The sequence below is a fragment of the Quercus lobata genome, chromosome 1, assembly GCF_001633185.2.
Source record: "Quercus lobata isolate SW786 chromosome 1, ValleyOak3.0 Primary Assembly, whole genome shotgun sequence".
NCBI lineage: Eukaryota > Viridiplantae > Streptophyta > Magnoliopsida > Fagales > Fagaceae > Quercus > Quercus lobata.
Window position 1 is genome coordinate 10,266,375 of NC_044904.1, and position 19,130 is coordinate 10,285,504.

General features: G+C 35.9%; 2 protein-coding genes across 3 annotated transcripts; one reads left to right on the forward strand and one right to left on the reverse strand.

Annotated features, from left to right (window-relative positions):
* Positions 1-3,375: 3,375 nt before the first annotated feature.
* Positions 3,376-7,700, reverse strand: LOC115977998 (protein PHOTOSYSTEM I ASSEMBLY 2, chloroplastic-like). 2 transcript variants are annotated; one of them, XM_031100031.1, is made up of 6 exons: positions 7,474-7,700; positions 6,391-6,559; positions 5,600-5,765; positions 4,876-4,968; positions 4,048-4,179; positions 3,376-3,822 (listed from the first exon to the last, which is right to left on the reverse strand). In XM_031100031.1, the coding sequence occupies exons 1-5, from the start codon at positions 7,665-7,667 to the stop codon at positions 4,049-4,051; spliced, it is 753 nt and encodes a 250-aa protein (XP_030955891.1). In that variant the 5' UTR covers positions 7,668-7,700; the 3' UTR covers positions 3,376-3,822; position 4,048. The 2 variants fall into 2 exon arrangements, with proteins under 2 accessions (XP_030955891.1, XP_030955898.1); XM_031100038.1 differs by having other exon boundaries at positions 6,391-6,485; positions 7,474-7,631.
* A 3,131-nt stretch (positions 7,701-10,831) lies between these two features.
* LOC115978039 (casein kinase 1-like protein HD16) lies at positions 10,832-17,985 on the forward strand. The gene is made up of 16 exons (XM_031100074.1): positions 10,832-11,654; positions 12,725-12,853; positions 12,938-13,011; positions 13,112-13,181; positions 13,262-13,317; positions 13,977-14,048; positions 14,166-14,260; positions 14,352-14,418; positions 14,508-14,637; positions 14,745-14,963; positions 15,050-15,180; positions 15,768-15,942; positions 16,041-16,131; positions 16,438-16,595; positions 17,325-17,513; positions 17,696-17,985. The coding sequence occupies exons 1-16, from the start codon at positions 11,211-11,213 to the stop codon at positions 17,753-17,755; spliced, it is 2,160 nt and encodes a 719-aa protein (XP_030955934.1). The 5' UTR covers positions 10,832-11,210; the 3' UTR covers positions 17,756-17,985.
* The last annotated feature ends 1,145 nt before the right edge of the window (positions 17,986-19,130 follow it).

Genomic DNA, 19,130 nt, shown 5'->3' on the forward strand with positions numbered 1-19,130 from the left:
TTCAAATTTCTTTATGTTGAAGAACAAAGACAAATATAATGTAAGAAGCTCTTTTAATCGTTCACAATTAAAATGTGAAAAAACTTTATTTAGACCCTAATAAGTTAAGCGACTGATAAATTAATTGTCTGTGACTATTTTTTATTTATTTATTAATTTTAGTGTTAACAAAATTTTAGATTGCATAATCACAGTTAATATCACCAAAATCTAAAAGCAATGAAAAGCACAATCAAATTTGATGAAGTGGAAAATCTTTGCTGAATTCCTTGGAGGAAAAACTACTCTAGGTATCCAACCCTTAGGAATTTTTTTTTTTAATTTTTTGGTAAACAACCCGTAGGAAATTCATTATAGAAGAAACAGTTACTACATTCAGAACTTATCAAACTTTTATAACCTAGACTCTCTATACAATCTCAACAAACAGCTTTTGCTTCCCATAGTAGTGACCTCTCAAACTTTGGAATCCTTCTATAGAACTTCATTCACAAATAAACTTGTCCACAACCACTGAAATTCTAGTACTCCAATCTCCAAAGAACTTTATGGAGAGCAAACTCTCAAAAACAACACAATTGTATTAATTTAAAAAAACTATACCCCACTCATTTTAAAACTAAACTAGATCAAATTTGTGTTTGTTTTGAAGCTCCAAATGTGTACTTTCCTAGAAACAACTTTCATTGAAAAATTTGTTACGGTTTCAAAGATACGTGCAAATGATCATTAATTCATTATCTTTGAGCATATCATAAGCCCATCAATTTTAAGCAGTTTCTAACATATCCAACAACCCTAACAAAATGATGTAATCTCATCAGACTCTTGATGCTTTTCATATGTATTAGTCAATACGTATTAGTCAAACTCGTAACGGATGCATGCCCCATTAATGGGTGTAAAACGTGTTATACATGCATCATTCATGCCCTATTAATGAGTGTAAAAGTGTTATACATGCATCTAATCTAAGCAGTTAATTTTTGCATGCCCACTAATGAGTGTAAACGTGTTATACATGCAGATAAGAAGTTAATTTTTTCGGGTATGATTGTGTGCACATAACCAGTGGTCCTTTCATAAACCTTAGATACAAATACAATTCTTTTTAAGTATTGTGCGATTCTCCAATTAAGTTTAAACTAGTATGTAAATTGTTATGCACAAGCATGATGAATGAATTGTAGTGGTACTATAATATTAGCTTAGGCTATAAAATATATAGGATATTAGTTCAAACAGGACATTTGGAGGTATAAAATAGTTTTTTTTTACAACTTTCATGTATTGATTACGTCAAATTTCTCATTACACCATTATTATGTATATAATTTTTAAAATCACTATTGGATATTACATGTGGGGCCCAATAATCTATGGGCCAGGCCCATTTTCTCGTGGAGAGTCCGAAGGCCCAAGCCGAGGAGAGCTATGGCCCAAGCCCGATAACATAGAGCACAAGACTGTTTTGGAATACAGCCGAGGACAGTTCAGTCCTCGGCAGATCCAAAATCCCACCGGAATAAAGGGGTAAAACTAGTATTGGACTAAACTTGAAAAGAGATCTAAAATATCTTGAGAAAGTTACCCTTATGACCCTTCCCAGATAAGACTCTGCACCTAGCAGAGCCGTATTCCTCAGTCTTATCAATCATCCCCAACAATTCTGGGATTAGACTGATGGGACAAATATCAGTCTTGTAAAGGTTGACCCTACACGTGGACGAAGGATAGTTAACGCAGACGAGTATAAAAGAAGAAAGTAAGTAAATCTGAAGGGGGATCCATCCCACCTCCAAAAAAGAGAGACTACATGGGTGAGAACACCTAAACAACACCTGAGATGACAGAAAAAACCCATCGTCGGGTAACCGGGGTAAGACCTTAATGGTCCTCGAATCAAGTCCGAGGAGACCCATCCCATAGGATGCGACGCCGTAGGGCTTAAATGTTCAAGCCCAAATCCTTTTTCTACACGAATTCCTCTAAAACCAAGACCGGGCATCGCCCCGTGACCAACGGCTAGCTTTTCAAACCCACTCTCTACAAATCATATTGTGAGGGATCTTTCATATGCGAGCCCAACACTATTATTGGGCCGCAAAGGAATTGTGTCCTTACATTACATATACAATATTAATTCACAATCATTGTCCGTGAAATTCTACTAAATACAACACAAAATAAAAGAATAAATTGGTCCAATAGTATCTCTTAAATTGAATGGGGATAGGTGTATGGGATCGTTAAGATCAATTACAATTTGTTATGTTCAAAATCCTAGCATACAAAATATTTGAATAAAACAGTATAAAAAATTTGCTCATTAGTTTAGAGAAAAAATAACAACAAAAATCTAAACAATTTAATTTGTATGAAAAGCTAACAAAAGAAAATTTCAATTTTGAATCTAATTAAATTTTCTCTAAACATTGATTATATATATATATATATATATATATATTAGTTAGTAATGGACCGTATATAATCATGGTATATATATAATTAGGTTTTTTACGATTTATTTATATTGAGCTTCTCATTTTCTAGCCAAAGGCCTTGTAGCTGAATTGGCACATCCTCATATACAAAGTACTTGAGTGTTTAGGGAAAGATAACAATTGTGTTATATTGACCAATGTAGTTGTGTTTGAATTTAGTTAGTCATACTTCTCCACCTCATAAAGTTCAAATTTTGATATTCAACTTCCTTAGTCATGGAATTTGAAAGATAGGATTCTTCTATTGGCATGGAATTTTCAAGAAATTTATTTGCCTTTTTTAAAAGAAACTTTCCATTTGCTGATCAATTCAGCTTCACATAGCTAATAGAAAACTTGTTTTCATCTCCGGTAAAAGTTTGCAATTATCAATGGAATTGACTCAGTAGGGATCACTGATCTGTGTTTTCTGATTCTATACATCCACATCACAAGATCATCATACGTTTCCCCAAGCCTGAGGTCCCCACTTTGGCAGGTGGACCCAACCAACCTAAAGTCTAACCTGACCAAATATTGGTAAAGCTTTGGTTAAAGCCAAGTGCCCCAATCATTTATTCATTCCACAGGCAGTGCCAAAAGATGTAATAAAGCTGGGAACATGATCAGGATATGATATCCTTGGCTTAGAGGCCTTAGGAAACAGACCCAAACTCTAAAACATTTGATTCATTATCTCTCTCTCTTTCCTTCTCTGTTGGCTATGATAAAAATGTTTACTTGCATATGGTTTCCATGTCACAAGATGGGCAATCCAGTTCCATGTATTCTGAAGTACTATTGAGTTGAAAATGGAAATGCAAGTAAAACAGGTTTCACAAAAGGCACATTGAAATGCTATAAAAAAAAAAAAAAAAAAAAACATGCACCCTATTCAAACACATTGTAAAGCTCAGTAACAAAGTCCATTTTCCACAACAAATATGCCTAATGTAATGCTTACAATTTGTGATGATCAACGAGTCCACCACAAGTGTCGTACATTGATCAAATCAGTAAAAAACTTTTGTACTTGGCAATGCAATAATCATGTATCACATGGCATCATAGAACCATGTAGTCTTCTCCTCCAGCTAAGTGAATTACTATAGTAATAAAGTAAACAAAAGGTATTTCCCAGTGCTTGGTATCAAGCCCAAATTGCATGCAACTTATCGCAAGTATAGACTATTCGGTTAGACCAAGCAGATGATTACTCAACAGGAAAAAAGCTTTATATCTGTGCTGCACTTGGGAGTGTAACAAGTACTCTATACTCTCTGTGCCTCTTCTTTCTCCAACTAGTTGAAGTGTATTCTTGTGATCAAAAAGCCTCTAACTGCAGCATTTCAAAATTTAAATTTATAAATAAGGAAACCACATCCATCAAAATTACGCAATTCAAGGGGAGGCCTATTAAATGAAATGAATGCAGTCCAAGCATCATTAACTGTATATAATACCATATATACAATACAGAATCACTGCTAAAAGATAAATGCTGTGTGTGTGACACCAACAACATCATCAAGTAATCAGGGAATTAATTTGGAAGAGAACTTACTTCAAGATTTTGGTAGCAGCCGACCATTATACATCTTATCAAGTAACTGTTTTGCATCAGGCCTCCTAAGAAGACCTTTGTTATTCGGTAAACCAGTCCCTAAACAAACAGGACACACAAGTTTTCCTCGACCTGCCCATAACAAGAAATTAGTAACACAATTCAAAGTACTTGGATTCCACATTACCAGAGAGAGGGGAAAAAAAAAAAAAAAAAGGAATAAAGCTGATTTTACAATTTGGAACAGCAGTATTAAAACAAATAGAGGTTAAAATCAATGCCTTTTACCACGCAACAATGTCAACATTGTAGCATCCAAGACAACCTGACGTATCATCTATGATACAATAATAAGTCTATCTTTCTAGCTAAGAGATAAGGTTTGTTTATTTTTCAGTTAGATAATTAGAATACACCACTCTCTGTAGGGACAGGCTATGCTATGTAAAGCCCACTCCAACCTGCCACACTCTCACAGTGATAGCCTTTTACCACCATAATTAAGATGGGGAATGTGTCTATCCAGTTTCATGTATGATAAAACTTTCAGCTACTATGATATGAGGCCATGATTTCAAATGCTGCAATTGACTCCATTAGGAGGGATAACCTCAGCAGAAAATGCCAAGAAAAGAAGAATGGAATGTGTTCACTACTATTGAATGTTAAAGAATGTCCAAATGTCCCAATTCATTAGTCAAAGAACCAATATCAGATAACGTTCAGAGAAATGCATATTCAGAATGGCAACAAAACAATTGAAAGCAGCAAATACCTGCTTCTATAACTAATTAACTAATGCAAATGTATCAGTCAAAAATTACATACCATAACAATTTGGACATTCTGTAAATTCATAGACATCTTTAGCCCGTTTTCTGTTCAGAGCTTTCCATTTTCCCGTACCACCACACATATCACCTAAATAAAAAGCAAACGAACATCTTATGGACTGAATTTCTTATAGACAAGAGTGGGGTACCACTTGTAACAGAATTTAATAAATAGTGATGTTTTCATAGAAGATTCAATGATTAGAACATAAAATAGATTAAAAGGTGAGAGAGATGAAAAACTTTTCCATTGAGACCATGATAAAATCTCCATAACTATGCCAAATTCTTGGAACACAAGGACTTTTAACAGATCAATAAACTTCAATAGACCTTGTAACAGTAAGGAATTGTGTTAACAGAAACAATTCATATTCACTCTACTCATCCAACATTTTTTTAAGGGAGGGATTTGGGTGTGGTGGGGGGGGGGGGGGGCGGCGGGAGGAAGGAGGAGACAACAGCAATAACAGATACAAGGTAAACAAGATCCACGATCTAGGTATCAGTCTTCCCACCCATGTTTAAGCTTCTCACAGTTTATATTCATACAAGAGCAACAGAGCTGGCAACTCTAAAATTCTCAAGGGTTCATATAATTTCACATTCTCAACAAGTTTTACATATATTGCAAGATATGTACACTGTACAAACATTCAGATTATTATTCTAATGAGGAAATAAATAAAACAAAAAAACATAGGGAATTTCACACTTACAAAGTACAGCACCACTGCCCCCACAGTTCCGGCATCCTGGTCTTTCATTCCCTTCTAAAGCAGTTGCATTTTGTATGGAAATAGGGGTACCAGAATTGTTTATCAAAGATAAAGTTGAGCACAAACATGTGAGACAACAACGCCGAGAGATTGATGATTGAGATCCCTGCATTTTAAAAAAATTTCTTAAAAAAAATCCTCACTTTGTTAAAGTTAAGTCTTTTCTATGAGATTTTAAAGCGCTTTATATGTCATTTAAGATATTCAGTAGACCAGTGTTTACAGCAAAACAAACTTTGCACTAGCCAAATTTATAAATTTGTAGTACTGTGGCCATCAAATGACTAAAGTGAGTGTCATTGATGGAATTTATATATTAAGAACGTGGAAGCCCATCCACAGCACAATGACAAATCATCTAGTAGATAGTTTTATAAGGCAAATGGATAAATTTCCCTTCTCTACTACACCATTAGCAACATGAACAACAAATTGAATGTGCCCCAACAAAGAGAGCAGCTTCCCGCTTGGAGAAATACTAGCAACCCCATCCATCACATCACATTCTACTAAATGGTATTCATACATGGCACATAAATGCGTTGGGACTCATAACAGAATGAGCAACAAATAGTACATTTCCATAAATGAAAGCATTTGATGATCAGTACCACTTCTCCCCTTGCTTTCCAACAAGCCATGTCTTCCCTCTTAGAAATTTTGCTTTAAGGAAATGGTGATCATGCCCACCCTAAAAGACATTAGATGTTGATAAAAATCGAAACTTTTACCTTTGATGGTTTTGATGAGTTGTCTGAATCTCCTGGATTTTGGTTCTCACGTTCCAAACTAGATCTCACACGAATCCTAACTGACTTGAAATTTACTGTGATTTGATAGAAATGAATGCTGGTTAAAATCACTGCCCTTCCAACAATATACAGCTTAGCGTATTCTAATCTTCAGAGCAATACAAGCAAAACGACGAACCAAAATCAGAACAACGACTGCATCACCATGAGTTTGGAAACCCATTTGAATATCCATAAAAATAAAAATAAAAACAAATAAAATTCATTTTTTTAATTAATCATTGTTAGAATAATGGTTAAGAGATTAAATTCATCATTTCCTAACATCTTAAAATTGGGGAACAAATAGTAATTTATCACAGTATCAGAGTAGCTAATCTTGAATTCGAACCATGTCTCTACTCTATCTCCAATTTAAAAAAGTTAAAAATTTCATGTGTTGGGTCTCACTTATTAAGGAAGAGTCTGGATTCACATGAGAGGGAGTGTTAGAGTAGTGGTTAAGTGGTTAAATTCATCATTTCCTTACATCTTAAGCTTTTGAGACAAAAGGTAATTTATCAATCATCATAACTTGAAATTTCACAACATGATGATATTTCAATTCTGATTCTACAATTCCTAACAACGGAATCACTTCTGCATTGACAGTGAATTTGTACAAGAGGAAAAGTAACCCATTTATATATCTAGTTGAAAATGCAATTTCATACTCAAATAAAGCAGCCCAACTGACATGGAAAACAAATTTGGACCCTTTTGGAAGATTCACCCACAATTTTTTTTTTTTTTTAAGTTTTTGAAAATTCAAGAAATATGTAAATATTAATACAGTCATTATACTTGTTTTCATGAACCAAACTGGAAATTCAGACAACATGTTCCAAAGCTCAAGTTAACTTGAAAGTTTAGTTTAAAGCAATTCCAACAAGTTCATGCAGCTAACTGGAACTTCTCAATAAGCTCAAATTCTTTATTGGGTACTTGTAAATGTGTGTGTGTGTGTGTGTGTGTGTGTGTGTGTGTGTGAGAGAGAGAGAGTGTGAGAGAAAGAGAACTCACAGTGGTCCGTGGTAGCCAGAGCAAAACGTTGAGGGAGAGCTGAGAGCTGAGAAGAAGATGCCATGTTTTTCTCTCTCTCTGTCTATCTCTGTCTCTCTCTTTCTCTGTCTCTCACGGGCACACGCACACACTGTTGTGTTGTACGGGACAGTGGACATGTAACACAAGGTCATGGAGGACCTCACATTCACCATCACCAAAAATCTAAAAAGTGCTGTCCTCGGCCATTGTCTTGTTAGATTAAACGACTTGTCGTTTTGACTTCCTAATTTTTATAATAAAAAAATCTGTCTAGGCCTTTTAAAGTAATTGTACATGTTGTAAGGACGAACTTTTTCGACTTAAGAAAGTTTCAGTGACTCACAACTGTAAGAAAAGAATGTGCTTTCAACCCGCTAAATCCATTCGACCCAACCCAACCAAATATCTTGGGTTTTTTTTTTTTTTTTTGGGATAATGGGTTGTATTAGATTTTTTTTCCTTTAATTAAGCTTTTTATTGGGTTGGATCGAGTGAGTTAGTAACTCTATTTAATTTTTTTTTAATTATATGTATTTTAAATTTGTCAATTTGATTTATTTTGAATTTTTGGACTTGGTTTATATTTATTAGTTTGATTTATTTTGGTATTTTGGGATTTAGTTTTGTATCTTTTGATGCAACTGGAATATGATGCTTGGATGTATAAATTATAATTATTTATTGAATAATCAACTTAAATGGTTGAATAAAAACTCATATTTTTTATGCTAAAATATTATTTACACCCTCTAACTTTAGGGTCACCTTTAAATCAATCCCTTAATCAGGAAAACTTGTAATTTACACTCTTTTGAGTATTATTTACAACAATGACAATGTGTACCTTTTCTGTCAACATGCATGATAATATTGTTATTAACTCACCTAAAAATGATGTCATTTTGAATGACAAGTATATTTAAAGATAAAAAATGGCACTGTGTTTAGGTGGGTTAGTGATAAAAACGAAACATATCATAGTGGAATGTGCACAAGGCTACCTACTAATCGTTGCCAATGAGAGCCTACTTTACCAAGCCAATCCACTTGAAAAATGATGGCTTCTTACAAGATTAGTGATGGTGAATAGTAGTTAAAAGCCTAAAACTACATTGACAACAATGCTTGGTAATGGGTTTTGAAAGCTATTAAAAAAGGGTCGGCCAACCTCCTCACACAATTAGAACCCCCCACCCCTAATCTAGTTTTTCTATTCCAGGCTTAGAGCCTGTTTGGGATGTAATGCAAGTTTCAGCTTATTTAAGTTTTTAGCTTCTTTTTGTTACTATTTATGAATCTCATTGTACTTTTTGGTATTATTCATGGGTTTTATTGTAGTGTTCAACTAACTTTTAACTTTTTTCTACAGTACTTTCAGTAAAAAAATTTTAATTTCACCTAAATAAGTTGTTCCCGAACAAACCCTTAATATACATTCAAAATATTCTCGGTTCCATGTCTGCTTGTTATCTATCTCTAATGGGTAGTGGTTGTTGTATATCAATGAGCTATTTCCAAAGGGAATTCCATAGTTAAAGGACAATTAACATTATTTGATTAAGATTGTCGGTTGAGAGGGAGAGAGTCTATGAACTTTGACCCAAAAATAGGATACCATTAAAACTCCAATCAAACTCATAATTCTTGAGAATTAAATGTTCCTCCTTAAAAGGACCAGTTGTGACAATCCCAAACCCTTCTAACGTCTACTACGTGTTTGAAGGAGAATATAAAAACATTATTATCCACAACTTACATATTTACCTCATTAAAAGTTTTTGCAATTGACGTTATGATCTCTCGAACTATCAAACAAGAAAAAAAGATTTTGTTAACTGAATCGTAGCAAGCAACATAAGTTTGGACCATTAAAGCTCCAATCAATCAAGCTCACACTTCTTGAGAATTGAATGTCCCCCCTAAAGGACTAGTGACAACGGTCACAAACACTTCTAACGTCCACTACGTGTTTAAAGGAGAACATAAAAACAACATTATCCACAACTGACATATTTACTTTATTAAAAATTTTCACAACTACTGTTATGATCTCTTTAATTATCAAACGAGAAAAAGGATTTTGTTAACTAAATTGTACCAAGCAACATAAGTTTGGACCGTTAAAGCTCCAATCAAGCTCATACTTCTTGAGAATTAAATATTCCCCTTTACAGGACCAATGACAATAGTCCCAAATCCTTCTAATGTCCGCTACGTGTTTGAAGGAGAACATAAAAACTTTATTATCCACAATTGACATATTTACCTTATTAAAAGTTTTTACAATTGTCATTAAGATCTCTCTAACTATCAAATGAGAAAAAAGGTTTTGTTAATAGAATTGTACCAAGCAACATAAGTTTGGACCATTCCTCTACTCTTGTTTCAACTTCCAAGCACACTAATTGCTTGGACAAGCTAAACTTCTTCGTGTTGGCAATCAACTTATCCATAAAATACTTGCAATGAACTTGAACTTAAGCCCCTTAACAAATCAAAACAAGGTAATTCCATGAGTTAACTATTAAAATGCCATTAATAGGATGAGTGCGTTGATAAAGAAAGCCCTAGAGGGAGAAAAAAAGAAAGAAAAATTAACAAGTCTCAGTATTATTTGTGTAATATTATTACTTGTTAAGGTAACAAATTATGATACTCATCATTGACACCACCACCATCGATTGCAACAAGCACATTAGCATTTATGGAAAAAAAAAAAAAAAAGAGAGAGAAATATATTAAAGCTACAGAGCTTACTCTAAAGGGTTTACAAATTAATGTGGCATTGAGTTTATTTGGCAACACATCCAGAACATAAAATACTTTTTTCTTTTGCGCTTTAGAAGACGATATATTCTAACATCTACTATATAATTAAACTTGTGGCTATAGCATCACTAAAAAAAAAATATTTGCTAATATTCTTGTAACTTAATTAGTGATGTTAAATGTTTCCAACCTATGCATTCAAGGTTTATATTTGCCCTCTTTAACCATCCATTTATTTATTTATTTTTCTAAAACCAATTTTGTTCTCATACGATTCTCAAAAAAAAAAAAAAAAAAAATGTTGCTCTCATACATCATGGAAGTTTCACCTCGAGTGCATCAATCTCATCCTTTGGGCATGGACTACACATTTTTGAATCTATCACAGAAAATCCACCGTCCTAGATATTACACATGTACATAAATCCATTCTTCATTGGCTAGAACCATTGTCCGGACATTGCATGCATTTGAGTCTTTTGACTGTCCACTCACCCACCCAACACACACCCAAAAAAAAAAAAAAAAAAAAAAAAAAAACCTACTACTATATGAGGAGAGGAGAGGAGAGGACTCATTGATCTCGGGTCCCACTAAACCAAGCAAGCAAGAACCACTTTTCTCAATCGGCTCCCCAAACAAAACAAACACGGCTCCCATCCCATCCCCTTCTTTCTCTCTCTCTCTTTCGCTGTGTTTCTTCTGATTTTTGCTCATTTTTGAACCCAAACCCAACCCTAACCCTAGCTGTCCTCAAAAATTCATAATCAGGATTCTTTTGCATCAAATCGCAGCTTGAGCTCTCTTTTTGTTTTCTCGGGAACCAAACAGGAATTTTTTGGGGTATTTTTTTCTCGGCGATGAATACAATCAGGGAGCTGAGCTGAGCAATATAATGATCGAATTGTTGGACTCTGATTTCGACGCCTATTGTATGGGTTTGAGCGATGCCGGAGCTTCGCAAAGGAGTTCGCAGAGGCCGAGCTAAGGTCGCTCCACAACACCACAACAATAACAACAACAACAACAACAAGCGATCCGATCCTTCTCCCTCTCCCTCTCCTTCTCCTTTGCCCAACGCGGTTGGGACGTACGTCAAGACACGCGCCGCCGTAGCTAGGGCCAAGAGATTGAAGCTTGATAACAAGAAGACCACCAGGAAGAAGAACAACAACCTCAACCACCACAACCAGGAGGAGGAGGAGGAGGAAGAGGAAGAGAAGCAGCCGGCGCAGGTGATTGTCATTTCTGAGAAGGAGAGTGGGTCTGACAAGAAGAGAGGAAAGAAGAAAGAAGAGAAAGCTGCGATGGGTGACGACAGTGGCGGCTTGAGTGCTAATAAGGCAGCTGGGCAAGAGGAAGAGGGCAGCACTGCTCCTTTCCCAGAGAGGGTATACACTTTTTTCCTGACTTTTTGAGTTTTTTTGTGAACTGGGTTTGTGTTGTTTCGGTGTTTCAGGGCTCTGTGTTGGTAGTTAGTTGTTTAAATTGTTCATTGGTAGGTTAGTTTTGATGTTATAATTGCATAATGATTGTTTGGGTAGTTTGATCTGATCTTGTTTGGTTGTCCCCCAATTGGATTGTGTCATAATTTTGCAGAGATATGACCTTTGGCATGCTAGTTTAATATTGTTTTGTCGTTTATCGGTCGGGTTGCTGCTATAATTGCCAAAAAGGGTATATGGTAAATGATTTATAATGCTGTTTGGGTGTTGATCACTTATAAAAGAATGTTGTTTTGGCGTTGATTGATTTGGTTGATCCTTGAATTGTTAAAAAGGTTATATTGTAAATGGTGAATTGTCTACTTTCGTGTTTGCAAGTATCTTGTTATATGGTGATTTTGACTAGTGTTATTGCCAATGAGCTATAGCTCAACTGGTACTTCCTCTTCTCATGATAATGGGATGGAGGGCGAGGTTGTGAGTTCGAGTCCTGCTTGGTGAGTGTGTAACTTATCAATCATTTTTTTGCTAGTGTTGTTGAAGCATTTAATGTGTCTGATCTCACTGCACGTGTGAGTAACTTGCGTAATGAACTTGTTTGTGTATTTATTATTTATGCATATGAGTGTGTTAGTTGGTTTATGTATTTACTATATATGTATATGGGTGCGTTATGTACTTGTTTCTATTTCTTGATTGCACGTGGCGACTGGCGAGTAGTTGTGTTATGTACTTAATGTGGGTGCGTTACTTGGTTCAAGTAAAATGATTTATGTATTTACTATTTATGTAAATGGGTGAGATTCGTACTTGTTTCCATTTCCTGATTGCACGTGGCACGTACTTGTATTTTTTCTCAGTTGTTTGGTTGTACACTCTTATGTAGGCAAATACAGAAGTATAGATATGATTGACGCATTTTTTCATTGCCAATAAAGCATCTATTGAACTCAAGTATTTTTATGGTCCATTTTTGGTTTGGTGCATTGATACCTCTTTTTGTAATTTTCATAAAGGTCTCGGTGGGAGGGTCACCTGTATATAAGATAGATAGGAAATTGGGCAAAGGTGGCTTCGGTCAGGTGTTCGTTGGTCGTCGTGTTTCAGGTGGAACTGAACGCACCTCAGGTCCCGGAGCAATAGAGGTTAGCTCAGTTCAGATTCTCTTGTACTAGAAAAGTTCTGTCAGTTGTCTGGATTTTAACTTCTAAATTTTATGGTCATATCAGGTAGCTCTCAAATTTGAGCATAGAAACAGCAAAGGCTGCAACTATGGCCCTCCATATGAGTGGCAAGTGTACAAGTAAGTCTCTTTTAAAAAAAAAAAAAAAATTTGGCGCTTCTACTTTACTTTGCCATAAATTTATATTTTTATGTTTTTATTCTTTATTTTTGTTGTTTAGCACTCTTGGTGGTAGTCATGGAGTGCCTAAAGTACACTACAAAGGGAGGCAAGGAGACTATTATGTAATGGTATGATCCGCACAAACTACAACTTATTTATCTCTCCATTATAACTTGATGGTTTAACTTTTATACTTTTTGATATGCAGGTTATGGACATGCTAGGGCCCAGCTTGTGGGATGTATGGAATTCCTCAGGGCAGGCGTGAGTATCTCATGTCTTCAATAGATAATGTAGTGGAGGGGGGTTAAGCTGATTTATTAGTTTTATTTTTTTTGGGGGGGGGGGGGTGAAGATATGTTATTCCATGGCATGACTGTATCAAGCCTCAGAATGTTACAAGCACGTGATGATTAGAGTTTATAGAGGCATTTTAGATTTTCTTTGAACAGCATGAATTCCTGTATTTTATGTAGTTCTTACCTCTCTTTTTATTGCTAAGTCAAATTCACACAACAATACTTAATCAAAATAAAATTTGCTTTTGCGATATTGGTTGATGTGGACTTAGCACCCATCTTTGTCAATGTAAATCACAAGAGGGTTTATATTAGTTTGCTAGAACCTCTTGAAATGTTGATGTGTTCCTGTTACAGTAGGAGACATTATAAAATCCATAAATACTAAATGTTAACTAGTTTGGAACTTGAAATGGGTGACCTTTTATTTTATTTTATTTTGTCTATTTTAAAGAACCAGTACAAGATTTGTTTTGTTTAAGGCTTGGTTGTTGTATTCTTCTTCTTCTTCTTCTCTCTCTCTCTCTCCTCCTCTCTCAATAAATGTACCTTGTTTCTAGATCTTTCATGAATGCAATGAGTATATGATTTTAATTCTTCTCTTCTTTTGTTATATGTACACAGTATGTCCTCGGAAATGGTTGCTTGTATAGCAGTTGAGTCCTTATCAATTCTAGAGAAGATGCATGGAAGAGGGTATGTGATTGTATTATTTTAATTTTATTGATTTTTAAGGTTAGTGTCTTGATTTTGCTGCAGAATACTAATTTTCTTTTTTCTTTTTTTTTTTATCATGACCCTGTTTGGTATTAGCTATGTCCATGGTGATGTGAAGCCAGAGAACTTTTTACTTGGTCAGCCATCTACACCACAAGAGAAGAAGTTGTTTCTTGTTGACCTTGGATTAGGCAAGTACATTTAATTACTTACATACTCTCTCAAATTAATCTATTTTACATCGATTTCTTATGTCTTCTTTATGAATTGATGATGTTGCAGCAACAAAGTGGAGAGATAGCTCTAGTGGGCAGCATGTTGAATATGATCAACGCCCTGATATGTTTAGGTGAATTGATGTTTGTGTCTTTAGGCTACAGTTTGCAATGTAACTTATTTACTAGAGATTTTGATATCTTCTATATGTCATTTTCTCAGAGGAACTGTTCGATATGCTAGTGTTCATGCTCACTTGGGAAGAACTGCTAGTAGAAGAGATGATCTTGAATCTCTTGCATATACCCTTATCTTTCTCCATCGAGGCAGGTTGCCTTGGCAAGGGTACCAGGTACTAATACATATATCATCTGTTGGGATTGTATGTTAATGTCTCTGGAATTGCTTTATTGAAGCCACTTTTTAATTTTTTATTTTTTTTTCCCTTCCCTCTGTTAGGGTGATAACAAATCCTTTCTAGTGTGCAAAAAAAAGATGGCAACGTCTCCTGAAATGCTATGCTGTTTCTGCCCCCCACCTCTTAAGCAATTTCTTGAGATCGTGGTGAATATGAAATTTGATGAAGAGCCTAACTATGCCAAGCTCATTTCTTTGTTTGAGGGCTTGATAGGACCTAATCCGGCTCTAAGACCAATAAACACCGAGGGTGCTCAAAAGGTAATTTTGGTATTATATCAGCTTATGGATAAAAAGTGATTGTTTTTATGTTCTTCTATTCATAGTTGTTTTAATGCAACCACCAGGTTGGCCAAAAACGGGGTAGGTTAAACATTGAAGAAGAAGATGATGGGCAACCTAGGAAGAAGGTTCGTTTAGGAGTTCCTGCTACGCAGTGGATTTCAGTTTACAATGCCAGGCTACCAATGAAGCAGAGGTAGAACTGCATTTTGTTTCATTACTTTTGCCTTTTCTCCTCTTGAACAAATAGATGAGTTTCGTTTTTTCATGTGCATGTGTTAATAAATCATGATTTTAATAAGGGATATGGTTTAAATATATATTTGAAAAATGGTTATGGTTTTGAATGGGTTTTTGGATCCGTATCACTGTCCTAATTTCAGTTGACAAAACAAAGGGGTGCAACCTAGTCCACAATTACACCTTTAGGCCTGATAAAGAAAGTCTAATTTTATGTTTTTGTATCACTTTAAAAGTTCATATCTTCAAAGAAAGCCTAGGTTCAAAACTGATGGACATTATGGTAGTGATATTGTAATTGGAACTGTCTTGAGGGTTCCTGATCTTCTTTCTGCTTATCTTTTTTTGAGATAAAAGATGGAATTCTTTCTGCTTATCTAATTGGACCTGCACCTCGTTATTATTTCCTGACTGGAGGATGCCTTTGTTTTTTAAGAAGTTAAATGCCACTTCTGCATTTGCTTCACTGTACAGAACAAGCATATGGAAATTAAGATTTAGTAGAATATCCCTTAATGACCTGCTCATTTATTTTATGCTTAGGTACCATTATAATGTAGCTGATGCAAGGCTGGCACAACATGTGGAAAGGGGAATTGCTGATGGCCTGCTTATAAGTTGTGTGGCATCTTGCTCCAATCTCTGGGCCCTTATTATGGATGCTGGAACTGGTTTCACAAGCCAAGTTTATGAGCTGTCGCCATTTTTCTTACACAAGGTGAATTTCTGTGCCACAGACGCGCACATTATTTCTATGTTCATCTTAGGAGCTATACTCGTCAAGCAATATTCAAATTTAATGTTGGTTGTTCACAGGAATGGATCATGGAACAATGGGAAAAGAACTTTTACATCAGCTCTATCGCTGGTGCCAACAATGGGAGCTCCCTTGTGGTTATGTCTAAAGGTTTGTTTAATTGGCATCAATGGGTGAACTTACGTGGTCTTTTTGAATGGTTGGTGCATACCAATAAAAATAATTTTCTCATGAAAACTTTGTGAGGCATCCTGTTTGGGGGTTTCCATTTCCTAAATGATATTGTCAGGTCTTAAGATACCTCTTTGTATTTCTAAGTTAATAATTTTGGTAAAAAAATATACACTTCTTGTGCACTGATAAGTTCGTGACATCTCCAAATCTTTGGATATCATGGATTCTCTTCCTAGCCATCTTCAGCTACTAGCTTATTAAGTTATGAACCAAAATTTGCAGGCACCCAATACACTCAGCAGTCTTACAAAGTAAGCGACTCTTTCCCTTTCAAGTGGATAAACAAGAAGTGGAGAGAAGGGTTCCATGTGACCTCAATGGCAACTGCTGGAAGCCGATGGGGTGTTGTCATGTCTCGCAATGCTGGCTTCAGTGATCAGGTTGAGTTTTGCTTCTCTTCAGCATTTACTGTTCTCTCTCTTTCAGAATACTACGTGTTCTTATTGTTCTTACAGTTGAAAGACAACTGCCTATTGTTATTTTGGGAGTTGGGGGGGTGGGGAGTAAAGGCTAACTATAATTGTTAACTTCCATTGTTTGTTGTCTTAAATTTATAATCCTTCTGGGCTCAACGTCTTAGCAGGCATAAGTTAATGCCTTGTGGCTGTAACTGGATCAAATTTTTGTGTGGGTGCGAATGTTATATTTTCAAAGTGTTATGCTGACTTGAATTCTGTCTTTTTAGACATGTAAAATTACAGAATGCAATGTTATTAAGTTAGAATTGACTGATAACATTGGTCTAAAAGGATCGGCTTGGCCAACTTCAGCATCGTGACCCAGTTTCTAATCAATTGATTTGAACTTTGAAGATTAAGTGTCTCATATGCCTATGATAATGATTATAATTTTTCTGGGGTTAATAATTTTAATTTTACGTATTAACAATTCCTCAATATCCTGTTCATTTGCAACAAAATATTTTCTTTGCACAACCTTTAACATTCTTCCTTCATATCTGCACTTCATTTCTGGCAAGACTTATATTTCAGATTAGTGCACTTCACAATTGCTTTACACAGTTTCAATGTCAATTTTATTTGTACTGTGGAATTCAACGTAGGCCTCCTCTGGTTCTTCTCTCTGATCTGTTCTCTATTTTGATTTAGGTCGTGGAGCTTGATTTTCTCTATCCAAGTGAGGGCATCCATAGGCGTTGGGATAGTGGTTACCGAATTACATCAACAGCTGCAACTTGGGATCAAGCTGCTCTAATTTTGAGTGTTCCAAGGCGCAAACCTGGTGATGAAACTCAGGAAACCTTGCGTACATCCCAATTTCCAAGCACCCATGTGAAGGTAAATGTTGGAAAATCTGTGATTATTTTAAATGTGATGTAGCGGAGAGTGAGGTCATGAGTTCAAAACTCATTGGGTGCTAGTTTTATACTGATAAAAAGAAGTGCATGTAATTATTTTTCATTTTATTTTTCAAGAGTGATGTACTAATTTTTTCTTCCATATTTTTGGTTTATGTGCAGGAAAAGTGGGCGAAGAATCTCTATCTTGCTTGTTTGTGTTATGGGCGGACTGTATCTTGATTCCTGTGTAGTTTCAAGGAATCATGTCGAAAGAAAGTGATAGATTTTGGTGTTCCTCCTTTCCCAACTTCATTATATGTAGTTGTTGTTGTCATGTTAATTGTAAAAAATGGTTGAGGAGCTTAGCTGCAGCTGCAGACTTTTGCGCCCATGTATGATAAATTTATAAAGCTGTTCGCTTGCTTTTAATGTTATCCTTAATGCAAGTACCCAAGGCCCTGTTTGTTTCACTGATTTGAAACCATACTTTTTCAAAGAATACCCATTTGGTATACCCACTCAAACACATGTTTTCAATTTTTAAACAACATTACACGTATTTGCACACATGTTTTTAAATACATGTTTTCAATTTTTAAATGCATATATCAAACACTCTCTAGCTTTTTAAAACCTATAATTTTTTCCAGGTACAATCTTTTCATTCCACATATTTTCAAAGGGTTGAAAAGTATGGTGTGCCTTCTAATGCAAAAATTTTGTCTATTTTAATAGAAAATTTTAGTTTTTCTATTTTACATTTTTTTATTTATTTTTATTTTTTTGATAAACAGGCGATGCATAAATAAATTAAAACGTTACATCAATGTGGGGGTGTTCACGGGTCGGGTTTGTGCCCAACTCGGAATCGATCCACTCACATCGGGTGGGATGTTGAACGACCTGCCGCCGACCGTCGACAACCTCTGGTTGAGTCAGATCGGGCTTCGGTGGACAACGGTCGGGTCGATTGAAGTCGGAGTGAGTTTCAACCTTCAAATCTTTGCCGAATCTTCACCAGAAATTGCCAAATCTTCTTTGGATCTCGCCAAATCTTCTCTGGATATTCGTCGAAATCTGCTTATTTTTCTTCGGATCTGTGCGACAATCATAGGATCGAAGCAAGAAAGACCACCTCAAGTCCAGATTTAAACGAGAACTTTCATCTCATCGCCGGATCTTCGCCGTATCTTCACTGGATCTTCGCCGTATCTTCACTGGATTTTCGCTAGATCTATTGATTTTTCTTCAGATCTATGTGACAACCACGAGATCGAAGCAAAAAACACCACCTCAAGCCCAGATTTGAGCGAAAACTTCCATCTCATCGTCGGATCTAGCCAAAAACTACCAAATCTTCACCGGATCTGAGTAGATCTAGGTAGATCCGGTCTTCTTTCACGGGATTCGTTGGTCGGATCGGGTTCATCGGGTTTTGGAGAAGAAAACCTGCCATCCGACCCGCCTAAATCGGTTTTTCGTCTTGAAGACCCGTCGCTGACCGTCACTGGTGTCGAGTCGATCTGTTTTCAGGTCGGCCCGGGCGGTTTGGGCGGGTGGGTCGGTTTTTGGTTTCAGGTGGACAGCCCTACATCAATGCCATGACAGATCCTAT

What these genes read in the sequence shown, in the direction of transcription:
- LOC115977998 (XM_031100031.1), bottom strand. Translation starts at nt 7,667, where the DNA reads ATGGTGAATGTGAGGTCCTCCATGACCTTGTGTTACATGTCCACTGTC. An exon ending in ACTCATCAAAACCATCAAAG is followed by an intron (nt 5,766 to 6,390) that starts GTAAAAGTTTCG and finishes TTTAAAATGCAG; the next exon opens with GGATCTCAATCATCAATCTC. An exon ending in AGAATGTCCAAATTGTTATG is followed by an intron (nt 4,180 to 4,875) that starts GTATGTAATTTT and finishes TGTTATGGGCAG; the next exon opens with GTCGAGGAAAACTTGTGTGT.
- LOC115978039 (XM_031100074.1), top strand. Translation starts at nt 11,211, where the DNA reads ATGCCGGAGCTTCGCAAAGGAGTTCGCAGAGGCCGAGCTAAGGTCGCT. An exon ending in TGCCTTGGCAAGGGTACCAG is followed by an intron (nt 14,638 to 14,744) that starts GTACTAATACAT and finishes TCCCTCTGTTAG; the next exon opens with GGTGATAACAAATCCTTTCT. An exon ending in ACACCGAGGGTGCTCAAAAG is followed by an intron (nt 14,964 to 15,049) that starts GTAATTTTGGTA and finishes TGCAACCACCAG; the next exon opens with GTTGGCCAAAAACGGGGTAG.